The sequence below is a fragment of the Phaethon aethereus genome (assembly GCF_964289735.1).
Source record: "Phaethon aethereus genome assembly, chromosome: 1".
NCBI lineage: Eukaryota > Metazoa > Chordata > Aves > Phaethontiformes > Phaethontidae > Phaethon > Phaethon aethereus.
In genome coordinates this window covers 2,359,814-2,386,826 of record NC_138575.1, presented here as the reverse complement: position 1 = coordinate 2,386,826, position 27,013 = coordinate 2,359,814, and the positions used below count along the sequence as shown (strand labels likewise).

The window sequence follows — 27,013 nt, the reverse complement described above, 5'->3', positions numbered from 1 at the left end:
ACCCATTTCACTTCTGCTCCAGTGTCGTTACAATGAGCATGCTTGGTGTCATCAAATGAAATTAAACCGTCCTGCTGGCTTTAAATTAAGGAATTTGAAGGTTTTATTGCTAATTAAATGTATCCGATCGCAGGCAGCTAGTAAATATTTCTAGCTTGTAAATAGTTCTAATGGAGAGAATGAAAATCTTAAAATAGTAACACATAATGAAAGGTTGATCCAAAAGTGTTCAGCTAACCCTTACAACTGGTTTTTTGCTAATAAAGAGCAATTCCTTAGGAATAACCAGACAGAAGAGATCCAGCATTTTTTAATTTATCAGCAGGGACGAGGGCGTACATACCAAAATAATTAAACTGTTCAGGGTGAACAATTAACTGAACGGATACAAGCCTTTTGGCTGTTACTTTGTGTGTAACTAAGCATACTGTAGAAAGAACTGATTTTGCATTGAAATTAGAGGCTGTGGCTCTTTTTCAGGTAAAAACAGACGTCTCGGGGGTTGGAATGGAAGGGAGGAGAGGCTTGCCTGACCCCAAAGGCAACGCACTTGGATCTGCTGCAGCATCTGTAGGGGGTCCATTTGGAGTTATCTCAGAGGCTCATTGGTGACCTTAATGTCTTAAAGGAAATTGTGATAGAGAAGATTGGACGCATTGCAGGGTGTGTTTGGGTTTTGGAATACGTTGATGAGCAGCTCTGCTCCCTGTGTTGAATCTGCATCTTGCTCCCTCTGTTGCAAAAGCCCAAATGCTACAAGGACCGATGCACTAGGAGTACATATGTAAACAATCGTATCATCTTGCTTTAATAAGGGGAAGCAAATTCTTACACCTACTTGATTTAGAATTTTATTTTATTTACTTTTTGTGGTCAGTGCTTTTATTTGTGAAAGAACGACTTTAATTCTTTATTGCTTTATGGATTACCTGTGTTATAGACATGTACCACTGACAAAGGTACTGAAATAAAAATTGTTTTCTTATTTGAATTTGGGTTTGGTAGTACTGCCAGGCAGAAAGTAAGCAAGCCAGAAAGATCCTTTGGCCAACAGAATAAGATCAGTTTTCTCACCTGGCCATAGAAGAGGGACATTGAACTCCGAAAGCTTTATCGTCATTGTTCTGTACAGACCCAATTTAATACACAAGTTCTAAACTTCTGTCTAAAAAGCAGTGTTCTTACTTTTGTTAAAGCCCCTTTTCTCAAGAGCATACGTGGAAAATAGAGATAGGTCTTTATGAGTGCAGTCGGATGATGGTGTACGCTCTGCCCATGGACGGAGGTGCTGGAGGCAATGCCTGCTCCATGCTGGAAGTTCCTGCCTAGCACGCTTCTGTGTCTGAGCTAATAACCCTTTTCCTCCTGCAGTATCTATATGAACTCATCCATGCAGATATGCTTATAAAGAAATACGTTTCAGTTGAGCTGACACCAACTTCTACAGTATCTTGCCTTTTATAGGGATTTCATTGCATGAGGTGACGGAAGACTATAGCATTTTGTATAAATGACCTGGCTAGTGAGCAAATGCATGCTGTTCCTAAGAGTTTTGACTTTTTATAGTATTGTTGCTTATGATGCAGATCTGGAAGGTGTGTAATTCTGCGATAGCAGAAGATTTTGTGCCTGAGAGCGCTCAGGATGTCTCCTCTGTTTTACTCTTTTGGTGTGTGGCAAGGAAAGCCAAGGGTCCATCTTCGTGAAAATTCCTGTTGTGTTACCTCTTGGCCATACCACTGCAGAACAAGCCGTGACTGCTTCAGCCACCTTGAATCCCAGCTGTGCTGAAGGCATCTGACAGCGCTTGAAATGAAGGTGATCTCCCGCTGTTGGTATCCGGAGTGAAGTGTTTCAAGGGATGGGAAAGTAACTACTGCATCCTTGTTTTACATCAGCACCTCAATATCACAGCAGTAAATCAGTGTCTAGTTGTCCTAGGTGTGAATAAGCATGGGGTTTTGGTTTTTATTTAAAACAAACAAACAAACAAAAAAAAACTAGCAAGAAGCATGAGCTGGTTGAGGAGCACTGTCCTAAATGGTTGCACTGCAAAGACTTTTGTAGGATTCAGGAGAGTATTTGGTTTGCTAAGCAAACTGTTGGGGGGATTTTGAAGAGTGATTTAAAAAACAGAGGAAAGATGCCGTAAGTGGTAAGCATTGAGGAGAACTTTGAGATATTTTTGACTATTTCCATATCAAGCCATTTTGCAGGTTTTGGTGGCAAGGTTCAATCCTTTTTGCTTGGGAAGAGTTAAATGCAGTTCTTGACAGCTGGGGCATGGATGCTTCATAGACATTCTTGCATTTGTTTTGAACTTTAAAAAAAACAACAGTCTGATTAGCTGGAGCAGGTTTTCCCTGAGGAGAGACTATAGAGTGTAATTTCATTACAAAATATAGTTCTTGGAGATGAACTGGAGTTGGAATTTATTTTTTTTTTCCACCCTAAGGGTTTTGACATTTCTATTTCTTGACATTTCTCTCATTGTTAGACCAGCTTCTTTGTGCTGCTTTTTTTTTCCCTTCCCCTGGTGAAACTGTAGCTGTCTCCCTGAAGCTTGGAGTGTCTTTTATTGTAGGTAAAACTGGTAATAGTTTGAATTAGTTCAACAAGCAGATGGTTGGAAAGGGAGGCTATGCTATAGTGTGTAAGTGTGTAGCACTGGGACATGTGATCTATTGCCAAAAAAAAAAATGAAGCAATAGTCCCTTGAACATGGGTACATTTAAAACTGTCATTAGGAAAGGATGTTACGTGGTAATAAGTGAGATGTAAAAATAGTAACGGATTATTCAGAGGTCTGGCTTAAGGTATGTTAAGTACGTCAAAAGTAGCACCTGAGACAATTTTGCTCCTGGAGCCCATTATTTTAAGAATAATGGATGCTTGTACGATGTTTTTCGGATTTCAGCCGCTTCTCTTCACTGTTCTTTTCTGCGACCTTTGAGTTAAGTGGTAGCGTAGCAAGCCAGCTCATCTAATGCGTTGGAAGCTTTGTCATTTATTCGCCGGGGAACAGAGTAGATATTTTTCCACCTTCATCTGCAATGATCCCATGAAAGGCATGTCACGTTGCGTTCTGATAATGGGCAACAGTCTCCTGGCAGAGTTTACAGCATTACAGCTATTCACAGCTTTCTGCCAGCACATTGATATCGGTTGGGGATGTTAGGGAGTCTTATCCTCTACAACCAAAGTCCCCGCTGCAATCATAGCTCTACAGGCGAAGCTATAGTTTTAACCAGTTATTGCATGGCTCGCTTTGCTTTAAAATATATAGCTATTTTGCTTTAGAAGGAGGTCATCACTTGAGACCAAGTGGTTTCCAGCTTTATTTTGATTCCTCCTAATATTTCATCTGGTCAAGTATGACGGATATTTTGGGTTTTTTGGCAGTGAGGGGAAAACCTTCCCACCATCAGCTGATGGTGAGAGGCAAAGAATCATGTTGATGCCTAAATCCTTCCATTTTTTACTGCTCTTCTTGCCGATACTCTTACTGCTTTAATTCATATCTAGTTTTATAGGTGGTCATCACGATTGCCAAGCACATGCTTGTTGAGCTCCTTCGCTTGCTCTTGGCTGCTGGAGTGTGGCGTATACCGAGGATCGGAGCCTGTGCGCTGCGCGGCGCCAGCCGATAACTTCTTTCTTTGTGCCCCACAACGCAGCGCCTTGCCGTAAGAGTACGATACAGATCTTAAAATTCAGTGGGAGGTGGGAAACCGTTTAGATCCGCAGCCTCTCCCTGTGTTGTGGGACCCTTTGTATTGCTGAGTGTCGCCCCGAATAACACAACTCTCTTCCTGTGTTGTAGTTTGGCTGCTTTCCTCAGCTGTAAGTAGCCCTTGTAGGGGAAAAATGGAGGGGGGAAGTGCTCTCTGGATACTCCCTCCATCAGATAAGGCTGCTTCTGCTTCTGATTTTTCTTGATGAGCAGTAGTTTTCAAAGTAAGTTTTGTGGCTGTTTGAAGCTGAAAGGTTAGGACCACAGCAGAGGGGGACCTCTGAACTGAGTACTCCTTTCAGATGCAGAATGGCTTACATCTATTTTTAAAGAGAGAATGATGGATTTGCAGACTGCAGTTCTAGGTGGTACGACACAGCTTGGAGATAACGTTGTCCAGACTTTTCGGTGTTACTGCAAGAAGCAGCTTCTGCGCTTAGGGAGTGTACTCGAGACATAGGAATAACTTGGGTTTGTGCCCGTTCTTCTGCCTTCTTTTAAAGTATGCACTTGATGCCAAGTTTAGTTTTTGCTTTTGCTGTTTCTAGTTGCTCTGTACTACTGTGTGCACTTCTGCTTCTTGTGGTTGAACAAAAGAGCGCAGATTTCTTTTAATTGTGAAATTATATTACATAGTATTCTCAGATGTAGGTGAGACTCTACTGAGCTAGATAGCTCCTGTTGACAGAGCCTGCTTAATCTTCAGAAACCACAAATTCTTTTTTTCTTTTTCTCTTACCAAATTGAAATACTCAAATCTTGGCTCTTTTCATAGAATCACAAAACAGTTTGGGTTGGAAGGGCCCTTTCAAGGCCATCTAGTCCCACCCCCCTGCCATGAGCAGGGACATCTTCAACCAGAGCAGGTTGCTCAGAGCCCCGTCCAACCTGACCTGGGATGTTTCCAGGGATGGGGCATCCACCACCTCTCTGGGCAACCTGGGCCAGGAGTTCACCACCCTCATTGTCAAAAATTTCTTCCTTACATATAGTCTAAATCTGCCCTCTTTAATTTAAAACCATTACTCCTTGTCTTGTCGCAGCAGGCCCTGCTAAAAAGTTTGTCCTTTTAGCCTGTGAATGTTGAATAAGAAAATGGCTAGTGCTTGAATTGTTTTTTTAACCTGTACCTTTTGAGCTTTTCTTATCCTTGGTACCTGCACAGTAGTAGCAACAAGTAAAAAGGAAAAAATAATTTAAAGAGCTCTCCTAAGAAATTTCCGTAAAACAGAGCTCAGAGGAGTTTTTGGTCATTGCTCAGCAGAAATCTTAAGCATCCTGTCTACAGAAATGTACCGAAACATATATGGAAAGGACTGGTCATTCTTCTTTCTAGAGTTTGTTATATTAGATACAGTGTGATTCTGACATATTGGCTCCTATGAAATTGTGTTTTATTAAAGTCATCAGGTTATTCTTGTGCTAGCAGTGGCTTTGATTAAGCACTGTATTAGGGTCATATCCTAGAATAACAGCATTTTTAAATCCCTGGCTGCGTTTGAAAGAATTGTGATTAAAGTTCTGGCTATTTTCCTGCAATTGCTAATGTCTACTGCGGGTTGAGTTACCCTCCTTTTTATTGGCTCTTGAGTTCTCTTACAGCCCCGTGCGATTTCGTGCCCATATCAGTGGCAGTCCCCAGGGGGAAGCAGTTTTACATTAAAATGCAAGTAGTAAAAGCTGTAGCAAAATTAACACAGGGGTCTAGAATTTTCAGTGTGACTTAATAGCCATGGTGTTGCTTGTTTTCTAAAGTATAATTCATCTTTGATTGAATTTCAGACAAAACAAAGCAAGGAGGATAGGGAGGTGGGGAAACCCATCTAAAAGAGATTATGGATGAACAGGTTGAAAAATGCTGCCTGACAGGTCTTACTCTGAGCAATCGGATAATTTCTGCTGGCGCAGGGAGTTGTTTTGTGCCTTTTGTGCACTGGCATGGACAATCCATTTCAGTTCCCTTGGGGAAAACCCATGTTTATTAGTAGGGATCATTCTGCATATTGCTGGAAAATGAATTAATTCACACTAGTGTATGCACAGATGAGGAGTAAGGACATTCTTTTGTTGCTATAAATTTATAGAGGCATCATAGTGTTGAATAACCAAGTAGGATTTATTTTGCCTTGTTTTACATTCCAGATTTGTAACATTTTCAAGACTTGTCAAAAGATTGGCAAATATATCTTCATTAGAACTGATACATTCATTAATAAGTGGAAAACAAGTCGATGACAGCTTTCTTGGACAGCATGATGGTTACTGTAGTCCCAGCTGTGCACAGTTTCTAAATCCTCAGTTTCCTTCCTGTGTCCTCATGTTAAAAAATTCTGTATTTCCGCAGATGCGTGCTTCTTCTAGAAGACCATACAATGTTTTACGCTGTTTATTTCATTATTTTTCATACCGGGGCCGTAGCAAATCTGCCCCATCTCGGAAGTGTGTGGGTGGAGACGTAGCCTTGTCCAACGTCTTGCCACAAGCCTACAGCCTCACCAGATGGATCTTGCTGTAACTACAGATTCCTTTATCTAAAATGGCCGTGAGCTTTTAAATACTAAAAAGGAAGATGAAATGTGGGATGTTTTAGAGTTAAACAGTTTATAAGAATATGAAACAGTAAATGACTGTATGTCAAGAAATCTCTCTCTCTTATTTCACTTGCTTTCTCTATTTGCTGTTTTTTGTTTTTTCTTTTGACATTAAAACTGAATAGAAAACATGTCAGGAATACAAAAAAATTCAGGTAGGAGCCATTTGCCACTACGCAACATAAGATAAAGAAAGCTTGGAGAAGAAGATAGTTGAAAAGTGAATGTAGTGTGTAAGTAATCACAGTTCATTAGCTCTAGCATGTTTTCTGGCTTCGGATAAGGATTTATCCTGCAGCCGTGCTTTGGAAGAGCTTACATCTGTACACAGTAGTTTTAGGGAAACCAACAAAATAGTAAATATGCAAGCTGACAAATACATTAATCAAAGTGCCTGCTGCTGAGTCGTGTGGCCTGGGGGGAAAAAAAAAGGAGGAGAAAGAAAAGTATGCATTTTAAACAATTTCTGTAGCTGAAAGGAGACTTTGCATATGTGGCTGACACACTGATCAAATGATAAAGTAGAGTCAAATTGAACCTCAACCTTTTGTACAGCCTGTGAAAGTGAAGGCACACTGCAGTTTTTCAAGGCAGATGGAGTGTGAGCAACTAATAAATCAGGTTTTGAAACATTAAAGAGCAACTTATTTAAATGCATATGGTGTTGGATCTCAGACAAGACAGTATAGGAGCGCGTAAAAGGATTGGGCATGGGAACATCAGCAGAACAATATGTCTGTGCACCAGCTATGTGACTGCATCCAAATCAGCTTCTTGTACTGGAGTCCTGCTATGTAGTAAATGAAGGGTAATGGCAGTTGCTCAAAAGCAAGTGGCAGAAGCTGTTTCAGGCAGAAATTTCAGGCAGTGAATAGAATAGATGGTGCAGTCAGTGTGGTAAGCTGGAGCCATATTCTGTGTTAAATGGAAAGCTGAAGTCTAAGCATAAATTTAAGAACAGTGAATAAAACCTTTGTTCCTTTTTGTCTACAGCGTTTCTCAAAGTAGCTTTACTAAGGGAAGGTTGGAGTCACTGTTTCAATTCCCCTTTTGGGAAACTGAAACACAGAAACCTGATCAAGGTCAGAGAGGCCATATTAGACCCATGACTTAGATCCAGATCTGCAGCTGAACGCTAGTAAAAACTTTTATATGGAGTCTGGGTTGCATGATCTGCATCAGCTGCCTGTTGGTTTCTGGATTGATTTTTAAGATTTTGATAGCAATGTGTATTGTCATGGCTGGGAACTCTGCACCTGTACAGAACGAAGTGCCATGCTGCTGTCATCGTGGTGAGTAGGACTTGTGCTTATGCTCCCTTTGAGCAGAGAGGCCACTTGTGGCAGTACTGCCTCGCCTGCTTTTGGAAATTATTTTTCCTTCAGCAGGGTTTGAATCCAAGTGTGTGGTCTCCAGACTTGAACACAAGCTGCAGTTCTTTTTCCTTCTTTCCCAGTTTTATACCTGGAAGGGATTTGTGATGGACCAGCCATCAGACTTGACTTCAGCTGGGATTTTTAGATAATGGTGGTGACTGACATGGTCCCAACCCCACAGCAAAACAGGGTTGGTGCATGTTTTGGAAGCTCTGGACTCCTGGATCTGTACTAGTCCCCTGGCACAACATGAAGCAAACTGAGAACCAGTGAGGAGCCCTGCCTGAATTTCTGCACATTTGTGTTTTTCCAGTGAGAGCTTGATAAGTTGGAAAGCTGCTCTGCAACCCATCTTAGGGAGCATCACGCCAAATGCTGCTTCTGGGAGAATTGCTGAAATTGTTTTCACTTAAGGAAATATTACAGAATTAAATACGATGTACTTTATAACCTTAAAGGTCAGCTTTCTTGTCTTTCTTCCCCCACTTCACATCTTTTTTGTCTTAATTCCCACCCCACCTCTCTGTCAAAGAAGAAAAATATTTACAAACTAACTGAACAGATCGAAGTGTATAGTCCATGTGGATTTAGGGTGTACCTGTACTTGGCTACGGCAGTGTTGGTATCTCCTGCGCAGAGTTTAGTGCCAGTGACAAGTGATGGACAAACTAGAAGCTGGGAACAGTCTTCTACCCATTGAGACAGTTAATCATCTCAGAGCTCCCTTCCTACCACTGCAGAGCCCTGGCCCCAGGGACTGACAGCCAGTATTTTACAAGTAGTTAGCCACCTAATTCCCGTTGGTTTTGGGTCTCTCGTAGTGTCGATGTCATCATCTCTGATTTTGGTAGAAGGTAGGGTGCCTATGTGTTTTTAAACATCAGTCCCTGATTCCTGATGGTCTGGTAAATTCACAGCTGCCATGATTAAAAAAAGAGCGTGTGATTGAGAAGCAAACAAGAAATGCAATCTTTCCTCTGTCAGAAACCTTTGCTAAATCGCTTCTCCCCTCAAGCAAGGAAGTAATCAAGTACTGGCCAGAGCTTATTCTTGTCTATCCTGATGACGCGTGGATTTTTTTTTTTTTTTTTTTGGTCTTGTGCATCTCACCGCTCTCCCTCCTGTTGAGAGAGGGAATAGGAGCCCCACGGGCTGTGTCAGCAGGCAGGTAGGTCACTGCCAGAAACAGCAACTGTGTGGTGGTCTGCACCAAACTGCAGTAGCAGTTTGTGAGTGAAGAGGACCGGGGGAACATCCATGCTACATAGGAGTAGGCAGAAGAATCTGCCTAAAATATTCCACCAAGAATCTGCCTAAAATATTCCACCAGATGCCAGTAGAAGATGAGATCTCTCTTGTCTAGTCAGTGGAAACCTAAAGTGGTTGGTGTTTGAAGGGCTTTCTAGAAGAATTGTGTATCATTTCACTTATAAATAACCTTTGCTTTACTTGGAGTGCTGAGTTTCAGTTCCAGTTGCATTGGCAGATCCGTAACAGCTCCTGTGCATGGTTCATTGGAGTCCAGCAAGAAGGGAAGCGAACACGACTTAGAAACAGAAAAGCATTAACCCAGAGTTGACCCACACCGGCAGGAGCGCGCAATGTTTCGCGGCTGTCTGCCAAACAGTATTCTTAATAAAAGTATAAGTCTTCAAAGCTGGTGTTTGTTCAAAAGGAAGGGTGTGTGGATTTGGAAGTTTAATTATTATTTTCTGTGGAGCTAGCCTGAAAACACGGGCTGGTTGAAACACAGGGCTGGATGCTTCTGGGGTTCTATTACATTTGTTCACTGGGATAAACCTGCTCAGCTTCGGGGAAGACCTACCTAGATTGTGTCGCACTGCTTATAGGGCTGCCTGTCGAAGGTCAAGGCGCTTGAAGCGCTCACCAAAGCTAGTTTTAGGTGCAGGGTGCTGGATCCCCGATGTGCTTTGTTCCCTGGTGAGACTGGTCTGGAGAGCGGACCAGATCCTTCCCCATCCCTTCCCTCTTCCCTGCTGAGGTCTGACGCTGAAGGAGAGGAGGTGCCAGGACAGCTGGTGGCTGAACCCTTCATTTGAGCATATGCTGCACCATGTGGGCTCTGCTAAAGCAGGTATCTCACAGCAGTTTGGAAAATGGCCTGAATGCAATTAAGTTTGATTCAAGATGTGCCAAAGAATTTGCGAGACAATCAATTATGTCTGTTTCTTATAAAAAGAACTTCAATGCCAATACGCCAGCACTGCTGTTGAATCACTGCTGCGAATCGGTATGGTAAAACAGGACGTAATGCTTGTGTTGTGTGTGTGGCTTTGTTTAAGCGGGTGCGGTTGCAAGACTAAGAGTCCTAATGTGCAGAAATACGAAAAAGCGAGAGACTTCCAGTATAACCCCCCATAGTTACTGTTCTTTAATAGCACAGATCAATCGCTCTTTTCTCTTGAGCTCTGCTTTATAGTAACCTGCTTTGCTCTCTTTGGGCAGCTTTTGCTTTCTTCCCTTCCATGCTCAATGAAAAATTGTATTTCCATGCCTTGAAGATGGCATACGAGTAATAGCTATGCTGCTGTTCTCCACATAATCAAGAACTTTGGGGAAGGACCGTAACGTCTAAACTGGTTCCTTTTCTCCTACAAGTTTGCTGTGATGCTCAGAGTGGAGAAGGTGGCATTGATTTGCAAACTGTGTTGATTGCTTGATTGTTGTGGTTTCAAAGCCCGTTTCTTTATTCTTTTTATGGTTGCATAGATTAACGCGAAGGGGCTCACTAGGAAAGGTGCTTTGATCACAGAGAGGGGCCGAAGAATTGCTCCCTACGTGCCTGGAACCTGTTTAGCTAAAAAGTTTGCAGTGGCAGAGATGGATGAAGTCATCCTGTGCGAACACAAGGCTCGGGAGGGGATGAGAGCAAACAGAGGTTGGCCTGTGGTCCTCATTGTTTTCGGGTGCTAGCTGTTTCCGTCGAGGCTGTATTAATATTTCCTGGATGTTTTGGAAAGGGGTTTACTTATTAGCCAAGTATCTTTGTGTCTGAAAAATTATTGTGTCTGATCCGATTTCAAGTGTATCTGGGCTGAGGATGAAATGCATTAAGACAGACAGAGCTCCAAAACAATTAGGTAATGTGTTACGGTGCTCTGAAGTGACAGCGTAAGAAATCACACCTTTTGAAAGTACTCTTATTAGAGACGAGAGCTTTCCTTACATTGTTTAAAAAAAAATATACTTTATTGCTTACTGTTTAAAAGGTGCAAGGAGCTTCTTACGAAATGCTGAGCTACCTCCTCTCTGATGTCTTCATGTCCTTCAAGGAACAGATGGAGAGAGGGTGTCGTGTGTGATTTTACCCTTGTGAAGAGTAAAAACGTCCATACAAATCTTGGACCTTTATGGAGAAAATTGTTTCAATTAAAACAAACAAAACAAAAAAACCCCCACAAAACAAAAGAAAACCCCAAACAAAAACCCAAAAACCCTCACCCCCTGCCCCGCCCAAAAAAACACACCAAAAAACCCCTCAAAAATGCTAGGAAAAGGAAATAGAAACCTTGTTATCATCTCTGTTTTTTTGTGGGTTTGTTTTTTTTATGTAGTGGTAGAGAACTTACCTCGATAAATGAGGAAATCGCAGAATAAGTCTCAGTGTGAGCTTTTTTTTTTTTTTTTTTACAAATTAGGATCAAGTTTTTTCTGTGGACATGGCAGTCCTTGGTTATAGAAGGTAATGAGCGTCACATTAATTGCAACATTACGGATCAGGAAGCTCCTTGCAGCCTGTTCCAGGGTTTTGTCTTTAAATGAGGAGCCATGATTTATGTGAGGGAGTGTATCTGACTTAAGGTTTGTCTTCATTACTGTTTTAGTACACAAAATAAGTATAGGAATACCGACAAGTCGTTTAATGAATTTGTAAAGCGCCCTAAGACACTTTCTGGATCATGCTAATACTTAGCATTTCTGTCACGTGCTTCAGCATGTTTTCCATACCGAGTAAATGAGAAAAGTCCACATATACCTCAAATTGTGGTGGACAACTTTGAACCTGAGTAACTTCACAGCAGAAGAAACACACAGTTTTTCTGAGAGGTCCCTTCTGGAACATTTTTGTCCCAGAAAATTTCCCTTCTGGAAAATTTTGCCATCATCCTTCTGAGACCCGCTCTTTATGTGAATAGCAGGGCATTAGCAGTAAACCTGGGATATCCGTGACGAATACTGAAATTTGTAAAATCCTAGGCAGAATGGAAAATTTGAAGCACTCTTAATGTTTGTTCAGACTTCAAATGCGTGCACAGATTCTAGCTTTCTTGGTAATCTAATGCTTTTTCATATTGAAACATGACATTTTAGGCTCCATTTCAGAAATTCAGCTGCGTTACTAATGGACCCGGCTCTGACTCCCGCTCGCAGCGGTGTTCAGGTGGGCACACTTCATTGCTAGCACAGCATGAGGGTATCATTAACTCTATGACAAATTTCACTTCACCTCAAAACTTCTTTTTTTTTTGTGTGCGTGTTTCTCGTAATTTATTACTAGACAGGTTAAACCAGCAAGCTGGTGCTCTTAAGAAGGAACTACTGCAGCATTAGTACTTTCTGACGGCTGTAAAAGTTTGGGTTTTTTTCCTAGTGCCTACAAAATGCGGCTACTATAGTTTCTTGCCTTACACTAAAAAAACAAACAAAAAAAACCCCAAACAAAAAGACAACAGCAAACTGTGCAACCCAAATGAAAGACTTCTGTAGCATGGCATTGCTGAAGCAATGGTGTATGCTCGGTCCAGATGGTTATTGGAGTGCTGTGTACATGGCGATGTACGTCAGCGAGCATGGATGGTTGGTCCTGCAGTCAGTTCGTATAGTGAGCTGTCGTGGCAATAAAGCTGAACACTTAAACACAGCTGAAGATCTTCAGTGCTCACTGGGAATTGGGCTTTACAGCTCCTTTTCCTTAATGAGGTGGAGAGTTTTCTTCTCTTGGAATCTGCTCATGTGGATGTGGCATGTGTCCGGGACAGGCCAGCAGTACAGTATTTGCATGCTTAGCTTTTGTTTGAGAGACTGTGCAAACTGCCTCTCTAATAATCATCTTTATAAGGATTAAAAAAAAAAAGGGGGAGGGGACATTTTTTCTACTCTTCCTTTGTCTCCTCCCTGTTTTCTGTGGAATTACCTGGTATCGGTTTCTTTGTAGATTGGATGAATGACCATTCACTCCCCTGCAAGAGATGCTCTTGGTAGGAGTCAATAAGGATGAAGGGATATTCATGGTGTATCTTTCTGGAGATGCCTGTTGGGTCTTCAGCCCAGGAGTTGTCTGCAGTGGAGGTCTCGTGTTGGCTGGTCAATGTGAATGCACATTTCAGACCTTGATGTAGTCAGGGAGAGCCCCCCCTAGAGATTTCCCCTTGAATTTCCACTTGAATATCCAGGCAAAGGCATCATAAACTCTTACTCCAGTTTGGGCTTTTCTCCCTAACAAAACTGCTGCCCTGTGAACTGCAGTAAACGGCAGCGTTTGCTTTCCTGCACTGTGGCCGTGCCGGAATGGAGCTGTGCTGATGTTGGGCTACGGCAACTTAGTTCAGGGTCCGTAGAGGTACGATGGCAACGTTGAGAGAGGTAGAGGGAAGAGGTGCAGTGCAGGCTGCTGGCATTAGAAAGAACTTGTTGCAATGCTGGGTTGTTGTTGGTATGTATGAGGCATCATCAGGAATAAGATTTTACATCTCCGTGTATTTTTTCAAGGTAAAATATTTAAATACAAACAAAATTACTTTTCCTCGTAGCTTACACCTACATGCAGAGCATTCATTATTATTAATTGAAAGCTAAGAGCGGAGAAGATGTAAAAGCATATTTTTCTCTCAGTGCCACTGTTCTGTTCTTCTCAAATCTCGCATAATATGGCCAAGCAGATAAGACAGATTGTTTTATTCCTTGCTATGGAGTTCAACCCAGTCAATAATATTGATTAGTGCAGGGTGACTTGATGTAACAAGAATAACACCCCTTTCTTAATTTGAGCCTGTATTTCCTAGTTCATGCCTCAGTAGTTCATGCTTGGATAAATTCTTCAACAAGTCAGTTAAGACACAGACCCCACTGGAAAATGCAGGGTCTGACATTAATAGAGGAAATGAATAATTGTCTTTTCCTAGAAGTTGCGCCTCTTTTTTCCGCGATTAAACTGTCACATTGCGCAAGTTAACTTTTTAAAATGTGAAATGAAATTCCTGAACTTTTATTTTTTTTTAAGAGCTACCTGTTTTTCTAATTACAATCAGTAAAGTCATATGAACCCTGTCCTCAGCTGCTGCTTTGTAGTTCTTGAGCCCAGTGCTCGTGTAGCAGGTATCAAGAAGCTTCATGTCCTAAGGGCACATGTGGGGAGCTGTGTCAGCTTGTGGAAATACTGCGACTGCAGATATCCAGAGTTTGCATGGATTTCCCAATCCACGGGGAATTGAATATTGTCCCTTTTGCTGGCGCACCGAAACAGCATCTTTGAATCCACATCAGTGATGTGAATTCTTGTGCAAAACACTCCTGACCCAGTGGGAGCGTTCAGGGTATGGAAGAACTGGCGCTGGTGACCTGCTTGGTCCTTGGACATTGCTGTGAGGTTGCTAACAAGAGGGTCGATTAAATCAGTCATCGAAGACTTTTGGGTTTTTTTTAGAATGGTTGCAGGTAATGGCCTAAAGCACATAAACATCGCTTTGAAAAGGAGATCTGAGTCACTTAGTCATTGGTTGTGTTCCTCCTCTTGCTCTTTCCAATTTGGAGACATTCTTCTTCTTGTTTCAAGGCACACGGATGTCAGGGTCAAAAAATTCAGTAATCTGCTGGTGTTGTTTTGATTTCGAGTACTTTGTCATTTTCCTGCCTATAAAGCTATCATAATAATGTGATTGGGTTCTGTATTTATTATTATTCAATCATTAGGGAGAGTTCACATGCAAAATGAAAAGGACTTGATAAAATTTGGGATATACAGACTTTGCTCGAGTTCATATTTGTGGTTATTTGAGGTTTTTAGCCGAAAACCACACTTGATGGGGTAATTTGTCAGATGATACCGGCAAGATGATGGTCTGTGCTTTGTGACAAGGGAGTACGACCAAAATACAGGTGATTATGTGCTAAATTGCTGCCAATTTCAGAATTAGTTTTTTTCTGATGCTGTCATTTGCTTATATCTGGGGCATCTGACCTGTTCTCCTAAAAATGTTTTCTTCTGGAAGGGTAACAAGTGGATTTTGTTGCTATCAGGAAATGCAAGGGTTTCGGGAAATTGAGGTTTGCCCTCCCCCTTTTTGTCTCTTTTAATATCCTAATTTAAAGTGTTTTAGTGTCAGGAGCTGCCTATGGAAGTGACTTTGGTTCGGATGTAATGACATGCGGGTGGGTGTTTTCAAGCCACTCGGAGTCCCTCAGTCTTGGTCTGAAGTGTATAAATTACGGTCCCTGAGCTGCTGGTTTACTGCCGAGGAGCGTGCCAGACTCCGCAAGTTTAGTTTTCACGTAGCTGAGAGCCCGTTTGTATGCAACTGGAACTCAGGCAACAGAGATTTTTGCTAGGAAGTCACCAGACTCTGTGTAGGACGTGGACTCCTGAGAGACCCGGTAGTGTTAAATATAATAAATAAGTTAAATTGTCATGTCACTGGCAATCAAAACCAAGCTACCTCCCAAGGGATTGAACGGTGGCATCGTCAGTCAGAGGTGCGGGAGCCTTCCATACAGCAATATGGAAAAAGCAAAGTTGAGTGAAGCACTGCTCTTAAAACCCTCTCCAAGCATTGTGTGCTTCGAAATACGTCTTAGCCACGTAGACAAGACCTTGGGTGTTTATTGCAGAAGGTGAGGGCCCTTGTGCTTTTGAGAAAGGATAATTTAAGTGTGTGCTCGTATGCAAATTAAGAGCCATTTGTTCGGTTTTGAGCTGTTCCAAAAGCTGCTAAAGCCACTGAAACTCCAGGCAGGAGGACCCCATTTGTCAGTGGGGTGATGCTTTGAAGAACCATGAGGCTCAAGTCTCTTAATGGTATCTGGGCACCTTTCATCTGTGTGATGGGTGTCGTGTTAGCACCTCCGGGCAGTGCATTGGATTTAACCCAACTGAGAAGTTCATCTCATGTGGCTGGGAAACTTTTCTGCAGTCGAAACTGGGTCCTGTGCCCTAGGAGACCTGTGCTTATCAATCTTTCTGCAATACTGTCGCTAACTTCGGAAAGAGGAGCCTAAAGTGATGTATAAATGCTGTCTCTATTGTTCCTATTGTATTAGGAGTACTTTGAGCAGAAAGAGGATAAAAGGAACGTATCTTCGAGTTAATTACTGATCTTTCACCAGGAATGAAGCATTTACAGACAGACCTAAATGTTTAATTATCACTTACTATCTAAAAATCAAGGGATGTTCAGTTTCTGTTAGACAACTTGGTTCATGTTCCTTTCTAGGAGGACCAGATGATAACTTAATTGAAGGTGGCGGATCCAAGTTTGTCTGCAAACCAGGAGCCAGGAACATTACCATCATCTTTCATCCCCTCCTTAGGTAAGACCTTTCTACATATTTCTACGGGTGCAAATAATTAGGATATGTAGAATTAACCTAGTTTCTTTATGGGCACATTGCCACTTCTGAGATAATATCCCACAGCAATTGGCCTTCTGTAAAGTTGTTGTGCACACGTGTAAAAAGTAATCACTAGTTGAGCTTGTTGGCGATGCTCTTTCATCTTTTTCAAAATTAACTAGTACACCAGGTGGGATTGCTTGCCTGGGTGACCCCTTTTCATTGAACAGTGTAATTTATTATTGACCCAAGCTGGGGAAAGCTTAGTTGTAGCCTGTCACAAATTGTTTATCGCCGACTTTCATTATGCTTATTAAAAAGTCAGAAGGATACTTTATGAACTGCAAGGTAAGTTCATTCTTTGATAAAACAAGTATGGTCTAGGGACTGCAAACTAAATGCCTGATCTAAAGTGCCGTGCCAATTACTAAAAACTCCAAAATTCACAGCTTATCAAGGACTGCTGGAACTTTAAAACAGAGCAAGTCTATAATAAGCCTCTTTTGACCAAGTCATTCACCTCTGATACTTTAATTTTGCCCTTTTTACTTTGCAATCTAACAGTTCATCTTCTTAGTTTTGCCAGAACTAAATAATCTGTTTTTCTTGGTTCATGTTAATCTTCCACCTCTGCTTTTTCCTTGCAGAGTTTTCCTTTATTGTCAGACTTGTCCTTTCCTATTCAGTGCTAGCACCTTTAGAGAGCGTTTCTCTCTTTGACTCTGTTTGTATTACTCACCATCATGAGTCACTTAGGCAACAGGGCATGTTTCTCCAGCGCTAAAAACAAGCTATAATAAAATAGTCATAAAAAGTAATTGGAATCTGATCCCCAGACAAAGGAATATTCTAACTGCTGTCTCGGTAGCTGAGAAATGTGGTCATTTGTGACTTCTCAGGACTTAAAAATGCAGAGGGGAAGTGTGTAACTTCCTCCAAATTTACATTTCTGATGTCATGACACTAGGTATTGGAATAATCTTCAGAAGAGCACCTGTTGTGAGGACATACTAAAATTTGTTCTGTTTTTTCAGTTCTTTCCTTGGGAGAAGGGTTGCATACATTGTACACTCTTCATTTATTGCTAGATGCCCATAGTGAAATGGATAATTTCATAAACATATTTTGTTTCAACCTCTCTTTTAATGTGGAAGAAATGTGCTAAAAATTATGCTGGAGCATAATTTATAGCTTTCAGCCATTTTATTAATGAGAAAAGATGGACAATGGTTAAGATGCAATATGCTATTCAAGGTACAACCGCTATGATATGGACTTCAGTCTCTTCATCTTTAATGAATTTACAGGCTTCTTTCAAGCACTGAGTGAGGTGGTGATGCTCTTATTTTTATTGATGAGGTACTTCACATTGATTTAGAAACTGGTGAAAATACTTCTTTCTTTCTATTTGCCTTCCTGCTTAATTTTTCCCCCTTTTCTTGCCATCCGAGTCAAACACGAGTGCTCTGCTTTAAATAGCACTTCTCACAAACACTTCACTTTCATTACCAGCTTGCAAGATAGGCAGTAGAAATAATTTGCTTCATAAAAAATAATTGCGTGAAGATTAAGGTATCTGAGTACAATATATTTTTCATGCCAACCATCTGCAACATCTTAACTTCCTTGCATTGAGTAGGTCATCAATAACTGCATGAAGAGAAAGAAAATACTCCGTGACCCAGCTTACCCTTTTCTTACTGCAGAATGGGGTGAGTTTGGGTGTAGGTGAAGACTTTAGAAACTTTTTAAATGTGATTTTACCTACTTTAATGATCGACAGAGTAAATGCGTCAGTCCTTGCTATCATAGGTTTAACTCATGATCCTCAGCTTTGGCACGTGCATGATGCATGGGGTGTGGCATATCTGGGATGACCGTAGGACTGGATTTCTTTTGCTGATGATAATTTCCTACAGAAAATTCTGTTCCTGCTGGGAGTCAATAGCAATGACCTGTCCTACCAGCAAACCAGCTTTACCCATTGACTCCTGTTAAAATTTGCTATGCGATGCTGGCTGTGGTTGCAAAATGCTGGATATGGCGCATTTGCCAAAATAGTGACATTTGCAATGATTTCTAGCACATCATCCTATGCGTGCATTCCTGGTGGGTTAGGTCTTCATTGCCCTTTTCTAGACATTACTGTATTAAGTGTCAAGTTCTCAAGGAAGTAACTGCTGCAGAAGTGTGAAGCTTTCACTTGTTTTATTTTCCATTTGTTGTCGAGGTTTTTTATGGCCTGCCTCAATCTTCTTTCATCGATGTCGCTTGTACAGGCTTACAATGAATTTGCTTTGAATTCAAAATGATAAGTATTTTATTTAGAAAGGGGTTTTTTTTTGTTATTTTTATCAAGTTCACATAAATACGTTGACAGAGAAGTTTTAGCACTGTATGGGCTAGCTGATTTTATTAGGAAGCTGAGTGCTTCTAAAAGTATTAGGCGAACTGGATGACTGAGAAACCAGACACCGGTGTGATGATTTAAAGCCTGCGCATTGCATGAAGTGATGGCTTTAAAATGTAATTCAGCACAGCAATGTTAGGTGGAGTGTTGCAACCAGAGAATTCGTATTCATCAGTCTGAATTTCTCTTTTTTGTACTACTGATATGAAAAGTGTCATTGTCTATCACATCAGAGTTGTGCAATCACAGTGTTAAGTTTACTGGTTATAGTAGCCTTTTGTTGGATCCTTTTTTATTCACAAACTGATGTTGAGCTTGGCGCCAGATCCTTTTAAAGATCACAGAGTCAGCAGGCTTTCCGGGGGCTGTAAATTAACCCCCATATCTCCAGTAATGAAAGTTTGTTTAGAGAAACTCTTACAACCGTGGAGACTGTAAGAGAAAATACATACGAATGGTTTTCAAAATCTTCCCTCCCTCGAATGCATTTAGAGCAAGAGCCAGAGAGGGACAGCGAGGTGTTATGTCGTTTGGGATGTAGGTCCCTAATTTCCACTAGGACAATTGAGACGCACCAAGCCCCAGATTAATTACCAGGACTTAATGACACCACCACACCCATAATAAATGAATGGTGAATTTTTAGAAGGCAAGTGGGTTTTCTAGCAGAGATGATTCCTGGGAATAGGTTTTACTAACTACATAAGAAAACTAATTGCACTTACAAATTGAAGAGGAATACACATCTGATTTTCCTTAATTACATATTGCGGGAGGTGTCGAAGTATAAAAGTTACCAAAAGAGTCCAGCTGCTTTCTTCATCCTTCACTGCTACTCAGCATCTGCTTGGATCGTGAAAGCGCTGGTGTTACTGGGCTGTGGACTACCATCTCCCCTTGGAGGAAGGAAACGCGCGGGACCAATACCGAAGCCCTTACGTCGTGGAATATTGAACAGCCTGAGTGATGTCTGTTGTAACATTTGTTTGATGGGGATTTTTGGGGGTTTGTTTGTTTATTTGTTTCAGCTGGCATTTGAAAGGCACTTGGCTCTTCAGGGTAATAATCATTTTACATATGCTTTATAGAGTATGTTTGTTACCAGACAATTGAAGAACAGATGTCTGCAGTCTTGAGGCTTCAGGGGGAGGAACAGGAGGGACCGGAGACGGAGGGGATGATGGTGTTTTGAATCGCGAAAGCACCGCTCATGCTGACTCAGTTGAACGTTGTTTGGATATTGGGTGTTAAGGCCGTGAGGGTATCCATTTATTAATATCAGCCACACTTTGTTAAGATCAAGCAGCAATTAAAAGGGTTGCAGGATGGAAGAGGGAGCAAAGTCTTCATTGATTTGGAAGAAGCAATGGCTTCTCTGCGAGGTTGCGTCCTTGTGAGGAAGTAGACTGGAGAGGCTACGCCGGCTCGGCACCCTTTACCTCTCCGTCGAACGGGCCGTGTCTGTCTTAGGGCATCTCCCCCTTTGCCAGATGGGAAGAACGGCAACGTGTCAGCGATGTTCTAATCACTGCCTTGGATTTCAAAGTCTGGAGAGTAAGAAAGTGAAAAACAAAGTATTGATTTATAAGAGTACCAACAAAAAGAAAAAAAAGGGCAGGGTGGGGAAGGAGAGGCAGAATTAGTGATTTGGCTCTGCTGATGCTGACTGAGATGCAAAGACTAAAGTTTAAGGCTCGGGTGTGTGCATGGTCCAAGGCATTGCAAAGTTTGCTTGTTCTTGGTATTTCAGGTTGCTTGGAGTGGGGAAAAGAGCAGGTAACAATCTGACATATTAATTTAACATTTGAATTACTGTGTTCACTTCTACTGGTCCCCATGATTTAAAGCAGTAGCTTTTTACCTGATAGCATTTTTGGATTTTCCTGCTGTTTCTTCCAATTATGTTAATGCTAATAAAAGAGTGATTGCTCTTTTAATAAATAAAAAAAATAAATGCTTTAGGGAATAATTTAGGAGAATAGTAATTTACTTGTGCTGCCTGTTGATATCACCATGTTTCTCACCAACTGGTGCCAATCAGCTCTGAACTGCTGAAGGTCAAGTTTCGGACTCCACTGGTAGCCTGCCCTTGGGAGGGAGATGCACAGTGTACGGAATATGTACATACACACAGGAACATATGTATTAGTAGTGATGTCTTAGCTTTCCACGTTTTGGGAACCATCGTGTCAAACTTCTATTTAATTCAGGATATGTCAAGGTAAAAGGTACCGTTACGTAGAATTTAAATCCTCTGTTTATTTTGAAAATGTTGGGAGGGGATGGAAAAGTTTATCATCAGTTGCTATGGGGCAGCTGAGCCCTTCGGTCTTTGTGAGCATCGGCTCAGAGCAGTGTTCATAACTACCTAACTGATACAAAACTGTGTATGTAACTAAGAACCCATGTGCACCTCACTGATAATCCCTTTTATTGGTATATTTGTACAGCTATAATAATAAACAACTACTTTGATTTTCAAATATGCTGTGTTATCTTGTAGTTTACTATAAAATTAATATTTGATATTATGTAGAATGTGTTACTTGGGAAGCAGAAGGAATGTGAAAATTAGTTTGCTAGTTACATTTAGTATGTTTAGACTATGTTAAATGATACCAAGTATGTTAAGAAAAAAAAATTGGTGTTTTATCAGTCTAAGAGGTATATATTATTATTGAAGTACATGGAAAAATGTCAGATAATCCTAGTGTGCAGATAATGCTAAAGAATGAGACCTGATGTTTTTACCTTTTGGATATCAGACCTAAAATACTTGATTTTAGAGAAATCAATAAAATGGACTCAAGCTGGGAGAGGGAACTTGTAATATTGACTGCTTAAAGTTTGTATTTGAATAATATTCAGAGGATGAGGGGTTAAGTAAACAAAAAAAAAGATTTAAGTCTGAGATGCTGTTATGTACACAGGAAAACATTATTTGCAAACTTTTAAAGTCAGTGACCCCTTAAAATATAACCATCCAGATTTCATGAATTCTGTTTAAGTCTTACTTTCAGACATACCCCTTACCTTCAAAGAGAGGGGAAAAATATCACTTAGTTGATCTAAATCTCCCTTCTGCAAGATAAGCGATACCTTCCCTGTAGAGGAGGCGGCTGCCGAGGCAGGGAGATGGTGTCTCTCCGCAGGCTCTGCAGTGCGTCGAGGCAAACGGGGCTCAAATCGGGAGATTTTGACTCCCGCTTCTCGTTGCGGTACCGGTAGTCACCACGGTGCTTAATATTCCCATCTTTATTTTGGAATCGTTAATACTCCTCCTTGAGTGTGACAGATACTTGATGCAACTTTTCATACACTCGCTGTTTACTTCAGTTGACCTGAATCGAAATCTTAAGGGAGCAATTTGACACCCACCTACTGAATTTTTTTTTTCCTCCCCCTGGTTTAATGAGTGTTTAGAAGACATTTAGTTGACGAGTCCCTTGCTGTTGACATTTAGTACTTTATATCTGTCAACAGCGGAGATGAATGTTTCTTGCAGGCGAATCCTAGCTCTTTTCTCTTTGACAAGCTCTCATAAAGTCTGCGTCACTGAATTATAAAGACACGTTTCAGAAAAGCTTGTTGTTGTGACACTACTAAGACAAGGTTTGGTTCTGACTGAGGCCATCGCAGAAGTGGGGCACAAGCACGGGGAAGGGACGGGGAGCAGCTTCACATTTTGTGCCTTTTCTTTTTTCTCCCCCAAAGCTTTATGAGAACTGACAGTCTTGCTGTGTGTGTCTGATTAAAGATGACAGTTTATAAAAACCTTAAGGTAAGGCTGTTCATTTTCTATGACAGAAAATAAAGCAATCCCCCCCACCTCCCACACAAACAAAAACTCTTACACGCCAAAAAAACTCTTAATATGTGATGCGTTGATTTTATATTGTCTGTCAGAGAATGTGCTTCAGCAGATCAGTCAAGTTTTGAGTTTTCAAACATGCTTCATCCATACGGGAAATCAACAGCCTGTCAGAAATTTCACATGTCTCCAGCTCCTCCTTTTCCTTAGATGAAATGCAACCTGAAGGAACATAGAAATTTTGATATTTGCAAGAACTTACGCTGGATAGCTGAGAACAGCGTTAATTCAATTCCATGATAATGAATTACTTCTAAACCGTGTTCATCAAGCCAACAAAGTAGTTTTCGCTCATTCCTTAATGGAAGCTCTGCTTTAGTTTAGTTCTAGCGTTTAACTCATCTTCTCGTAGACCAGGATTAAGGTTCCCTGTATTGCTGACACTGTTTTTGTTATAGTGTAAGTAGAGATTTATAATGTCATATGTGTTTTCAGTGACTTATTTTTTTCCTTTTGAATACTGTGTCACAAGACTCAAGTGACGTCTTCAAGTAGAGTAGGATAGTTCCAATTGGAAGGGACCTACAAAGTTCATCTGGTCCAACTACCTGACCACTTCAGGGCTGACCAAAGGTTAAAGCATGTAAAGGGTATTGGCCAAATGCCTCTTAAACAAGCTTGGGGCATCAACTACCTCTCTAGGAAGCCTGTTCCAGTGTTTGAACACCCTCTCAGTAAAGAAATTATAATGTTGAGTCTGAACCTCCCATGGTGCAGCTTTGAACCATTCCCACGCATCCTATCACTGGATCCCAAGGAGAAGAGCTCAGCCCCTTTCTCTCCACTAAGCTTCTTCTGGAAGCTGTAGAGAGCAATGAGGTTGCCCTGCAGCCTCCTTTTCTCCAAGCTACACAAGCCCCAAATCCTTAGCTACTCCTCAGAGGACATTCCTTCCAGCCCTTTCACCAGCTTTGTTGCCAGCCTCTGGACCTGTTCAAGGACCTTCACATCCTCCTTAAATTGTGGGGCCCATAATGGCACACAGTACTCAAGGTGAGGCCACACAGACACTGAATACACTGGGAATGACAGCAAGTCCCGAGATACACCAGATGATCTTGTGAAGATCATCTCATCTGGTTCTTTCCCAAAGACATGGTGAGCATGGCTGGTGGACGTGGGTTAAGAAGTTTGCAAAAAAGTGCTGACTTCATACTGTGCAAAGAATAATCAGGGGGGTTCCTGCAATTAGGGGAGTTGATGTTGGACTGGAAGAGGGTTATTTTTGATTTTTTTGACCTTGCCATAGTATTACACAAAATTTTAATGTGGACAAAAGCCAGCATATCTTGTATATGGGCCTGTGAAATTATTCTTAGTCTAATTGGTGTTTTACTAGTTTAATCAAAATAGAACAATTATTAGTAGTACACTTATGGTGAAATTACAATAGAGTTATAAAAATCTGGATTTAGAGACCAGATTATCAAGTTAATACTAATTCTCTTTAATATTTTAATTAAAAAAATAAATTAGTCGAGTCTACTGTACCGTGACAGTAATTGGTAAGTGATCTCCAAGCTTTTCCATCTTATTTCCCTACTCCCTGTCCTCTTGAAGAGGGAGCATGAGAGAGCAGCTGGGTGAGGGTCTAGCAACCAGCCGAGGTCAATCCACCACAAGAAGCTGTTCTGGTATTCCCAGAGTCTTACAGATTTGGAGAAATCCTAAGAAGGAAGACAATAAATTTAAGGAAACTGATTTTAGTGAGTCTTGTCCAACGCCAGGTGTAGCAAGTAGTCTGGGGAATTCCTCTTATATTTCTCATACCACATCACTGGACCTAATCATTTTAGGTCAAATTGTTTTCTTACCCACCAGCCAGCTAGCCAAGGCCTCTGAAAGTCAACTCCACTAGCATGTTTTCCAGGCCTAGATATTAAAAAAAACCACCAAAACCACCACCAACAAAAAAAACCCCAAATGTGTGTTTTTCCTTAAGAGAATGTAATATATGCGAAATTCTTTGGCTTTTTTTTTTTTTTAGCTCTGTTTCCACATAAAACTGTGTATTAGCTAACATCTAGCAAATTCCACAAATTTGTAAGGGTGTGCTCAGTTAAAGTATCTTCTGTAAGTACTCATATGATGGCTGCAAATTTATTTGGCAGAATGAAAAAAAAAGATCTGGGAAAAAAAGGGGTTTTTTTTCCCCCCATTAACCCCCACCTCTCCAACACAAACTTGCAGGCAGCAGCAGTGACTGATTTGCTGTTGGTGCTTTACCTAGGCAGACGAGTGAATTGGTTCAGATTCTTGTACCGGGAACCAGCAAGGTGAGACAGGACTTGTAAAATGCATAGCTTGCTTTCGAAAGAAACTTGAATCTTGTATGAACCCAAGCTGGCTGTAAATTATCATCGCCTGATGGCACCTTAATAGCAGGATAGGTGCAAGGAGTTAATTAGAGATTGTGAGCAGCCTTCTTTTGTTGCCAGAAGGTTGTCTATTCAGATTGCAAGTGAGACTGAAGGAAAGGAGCTGGTGTAGTAGAAGCATGGACCAAAAATCACACTTCTTTTATGTTCTTTAATTTTATTAGTTACATGATAATCTGTTGTATGGAACATTCTGCATATGTTTGTAGATGATGTATGTATGAAATGAGAGATTAAATATGATTGAAATGGGTCTTACATCCATTGAAGTTTATGAGTATCGTGGTACTTAAAAACCTGTTGGTCAGAAAAGTATTTAGAAAAACTGGAAGGGAAGAATGGATCCATTTGTTTAAATTAAACTTCTTAAGTACAAAATGGCTTAATCTTAGAATGCTTTAAGGAGCCTGATTACAAACTGAGATCCACATTTAATTCTTTGGCTTATCAGACACTTTAAATCTCTTCAGTCACCAGGTGAGATTATCCCGTGCAGGAGCTGGTGCCTTTCTAGCGGCTCAGTTGGCATTGCCAAATGAACTTCCACAGCAGCTGAAACTTAGAATCATAAAATCATTTAGGCTGGAAAAGACCTTTAAGATCATTGAGTCCAACTGTAAGCGTAACACTGCCAAGTCCACCACTAACCCATGTCCCTAAGCACCACAGCCACGCGTCTCTTTGATACCTCCAGGAATGGTGACTCAACCCCTTCCCTGGGCAGCCTGTGCCAGTACTTGACAACCCTTTCAGAGAAGAAATTTTTCGTAATATCCAATGAAACCTCCCTTGGTGCAACTTGAGGCCATTTCCTCTCGTCCTATCGCTGGTTACTTGGGAGAAGAGACCAACCCCCACCTCACCACAACCCCCTTTCATGCAGTTGTAGAGAGCGATAAGGTCTCCCCTCAGCCTCCTCTTCTCCAGACTAAACACCCCCAGTTCCCTCAGCTGCTCCTCATCAGACTTGTGCTCCAGAGCCCTCACCAGCTTCGTTGTCCTTCTCTGGACACGCTCCAGCACCTCAACATCCTTCTTGTAGTGAGGGGCCCAACACTGAACACAGGATTCGAGGTGTGGCCTCACCAGTGCCGAGTACAGGGGCACGATCACTTCCCTACTCCTGCTGGCCACACTATTCCCGATACAGGCCAGGACGCTGTTGGCCTTCTTGGCCACCTGGGCACACTGCTGGCTCATATTCAGCTGGCTGTCAACCAGCACCCCCAGGTCCTTTTCCACCGGGCAGCTCTCCAGCCACTCCTCCCCAAGCCTGTAGCGCTGCATGGGGTTGTTGTGACCCAAGAGCAGGACCCTGCACTTGGCCTTATTAAACCTCATACAGTTGACCTCTGCCCATCGATCCAGCCTGTCCAGATCCCTCTGCAGAGCCCTCCTGCCCTCCAGCAGATCAACACTCCCACCCAGCTTGGTGTCATCTGCAAACTTACTGAGGGAGCACTCGATCCCCTCCTCCAGGTCATCGATAAAGATATTGAACAAGACCGGCCCCAGAACCGAGCCCTGGGGAACACCGCTTGTGACTGGCTGCCCATGGGATTGAACTCCATTCAGCACAACTTGCTTTAATAGCACCAGCTTTCATTTCAAATGTAGCAAGTACTAATCTGATAATTTTCTGGAAAAAAATCTGCAAAGCAACAGAAAAACTCCCAAGGCAAAAATAGAAAAACGTTCTTTGTTATTGTTGTGGAAGAAAAGGGAAAAAAACTTGACAAATTCTAAGTTTGTAATCTGTCTCTGAAAGCTGTTCAGAAAAAACATTAGTGAGGGTTTTCCCTGAATGTAAAAGGGGAAATCCAAGCATGAAAACCTGGTGTGGCTTAAGTCCAAGTTACTGTATTATTACCCTCAAAGTCTTTGTAGAGTGTGTGTGGGTACTTTCATAAAGCTTTATGAAAAAACTAAAAACAGAATTTTTAGTTGAAAAAGAGGAGAGCTGTTGCTCGATGAGAACAAAAAAATGGGATTCCTGTATTTTGTATTTGCTGTTAAAAGCCAAGATCTAAAGCCTAGAATGACAGTGCTTTTTTGACTCCATTTCCCCATCTGAAGGGAAAGGTGGTGG

The 27,013-nt window shown here is 41.5% G+C and overlaps 1 protein-coding gene across 1 annotated transcript in view; it reads left to right on the top strand.

Annotated features, from left to right (window-relative positions):
• Positions 1–27,013, top strand: part of EXOC4 (exocyst complex component 4) — a gene marked incomplete at both ends in the record, with an annotated part of 415,129 nt that overhangs the window by 179,165 nt on the left and 208,951 nt on the right. The window contains one exon of the mRNA XM_081999953.1: positions 16,148–16,244. Within this exon, the coding sequence (XP_081856079.1) occupies positions 16,148–16,244 (97 nt within the window). The remainder of the gene's footprint in view (positions 1–16,147; positions 16,245–27,013) is intronic.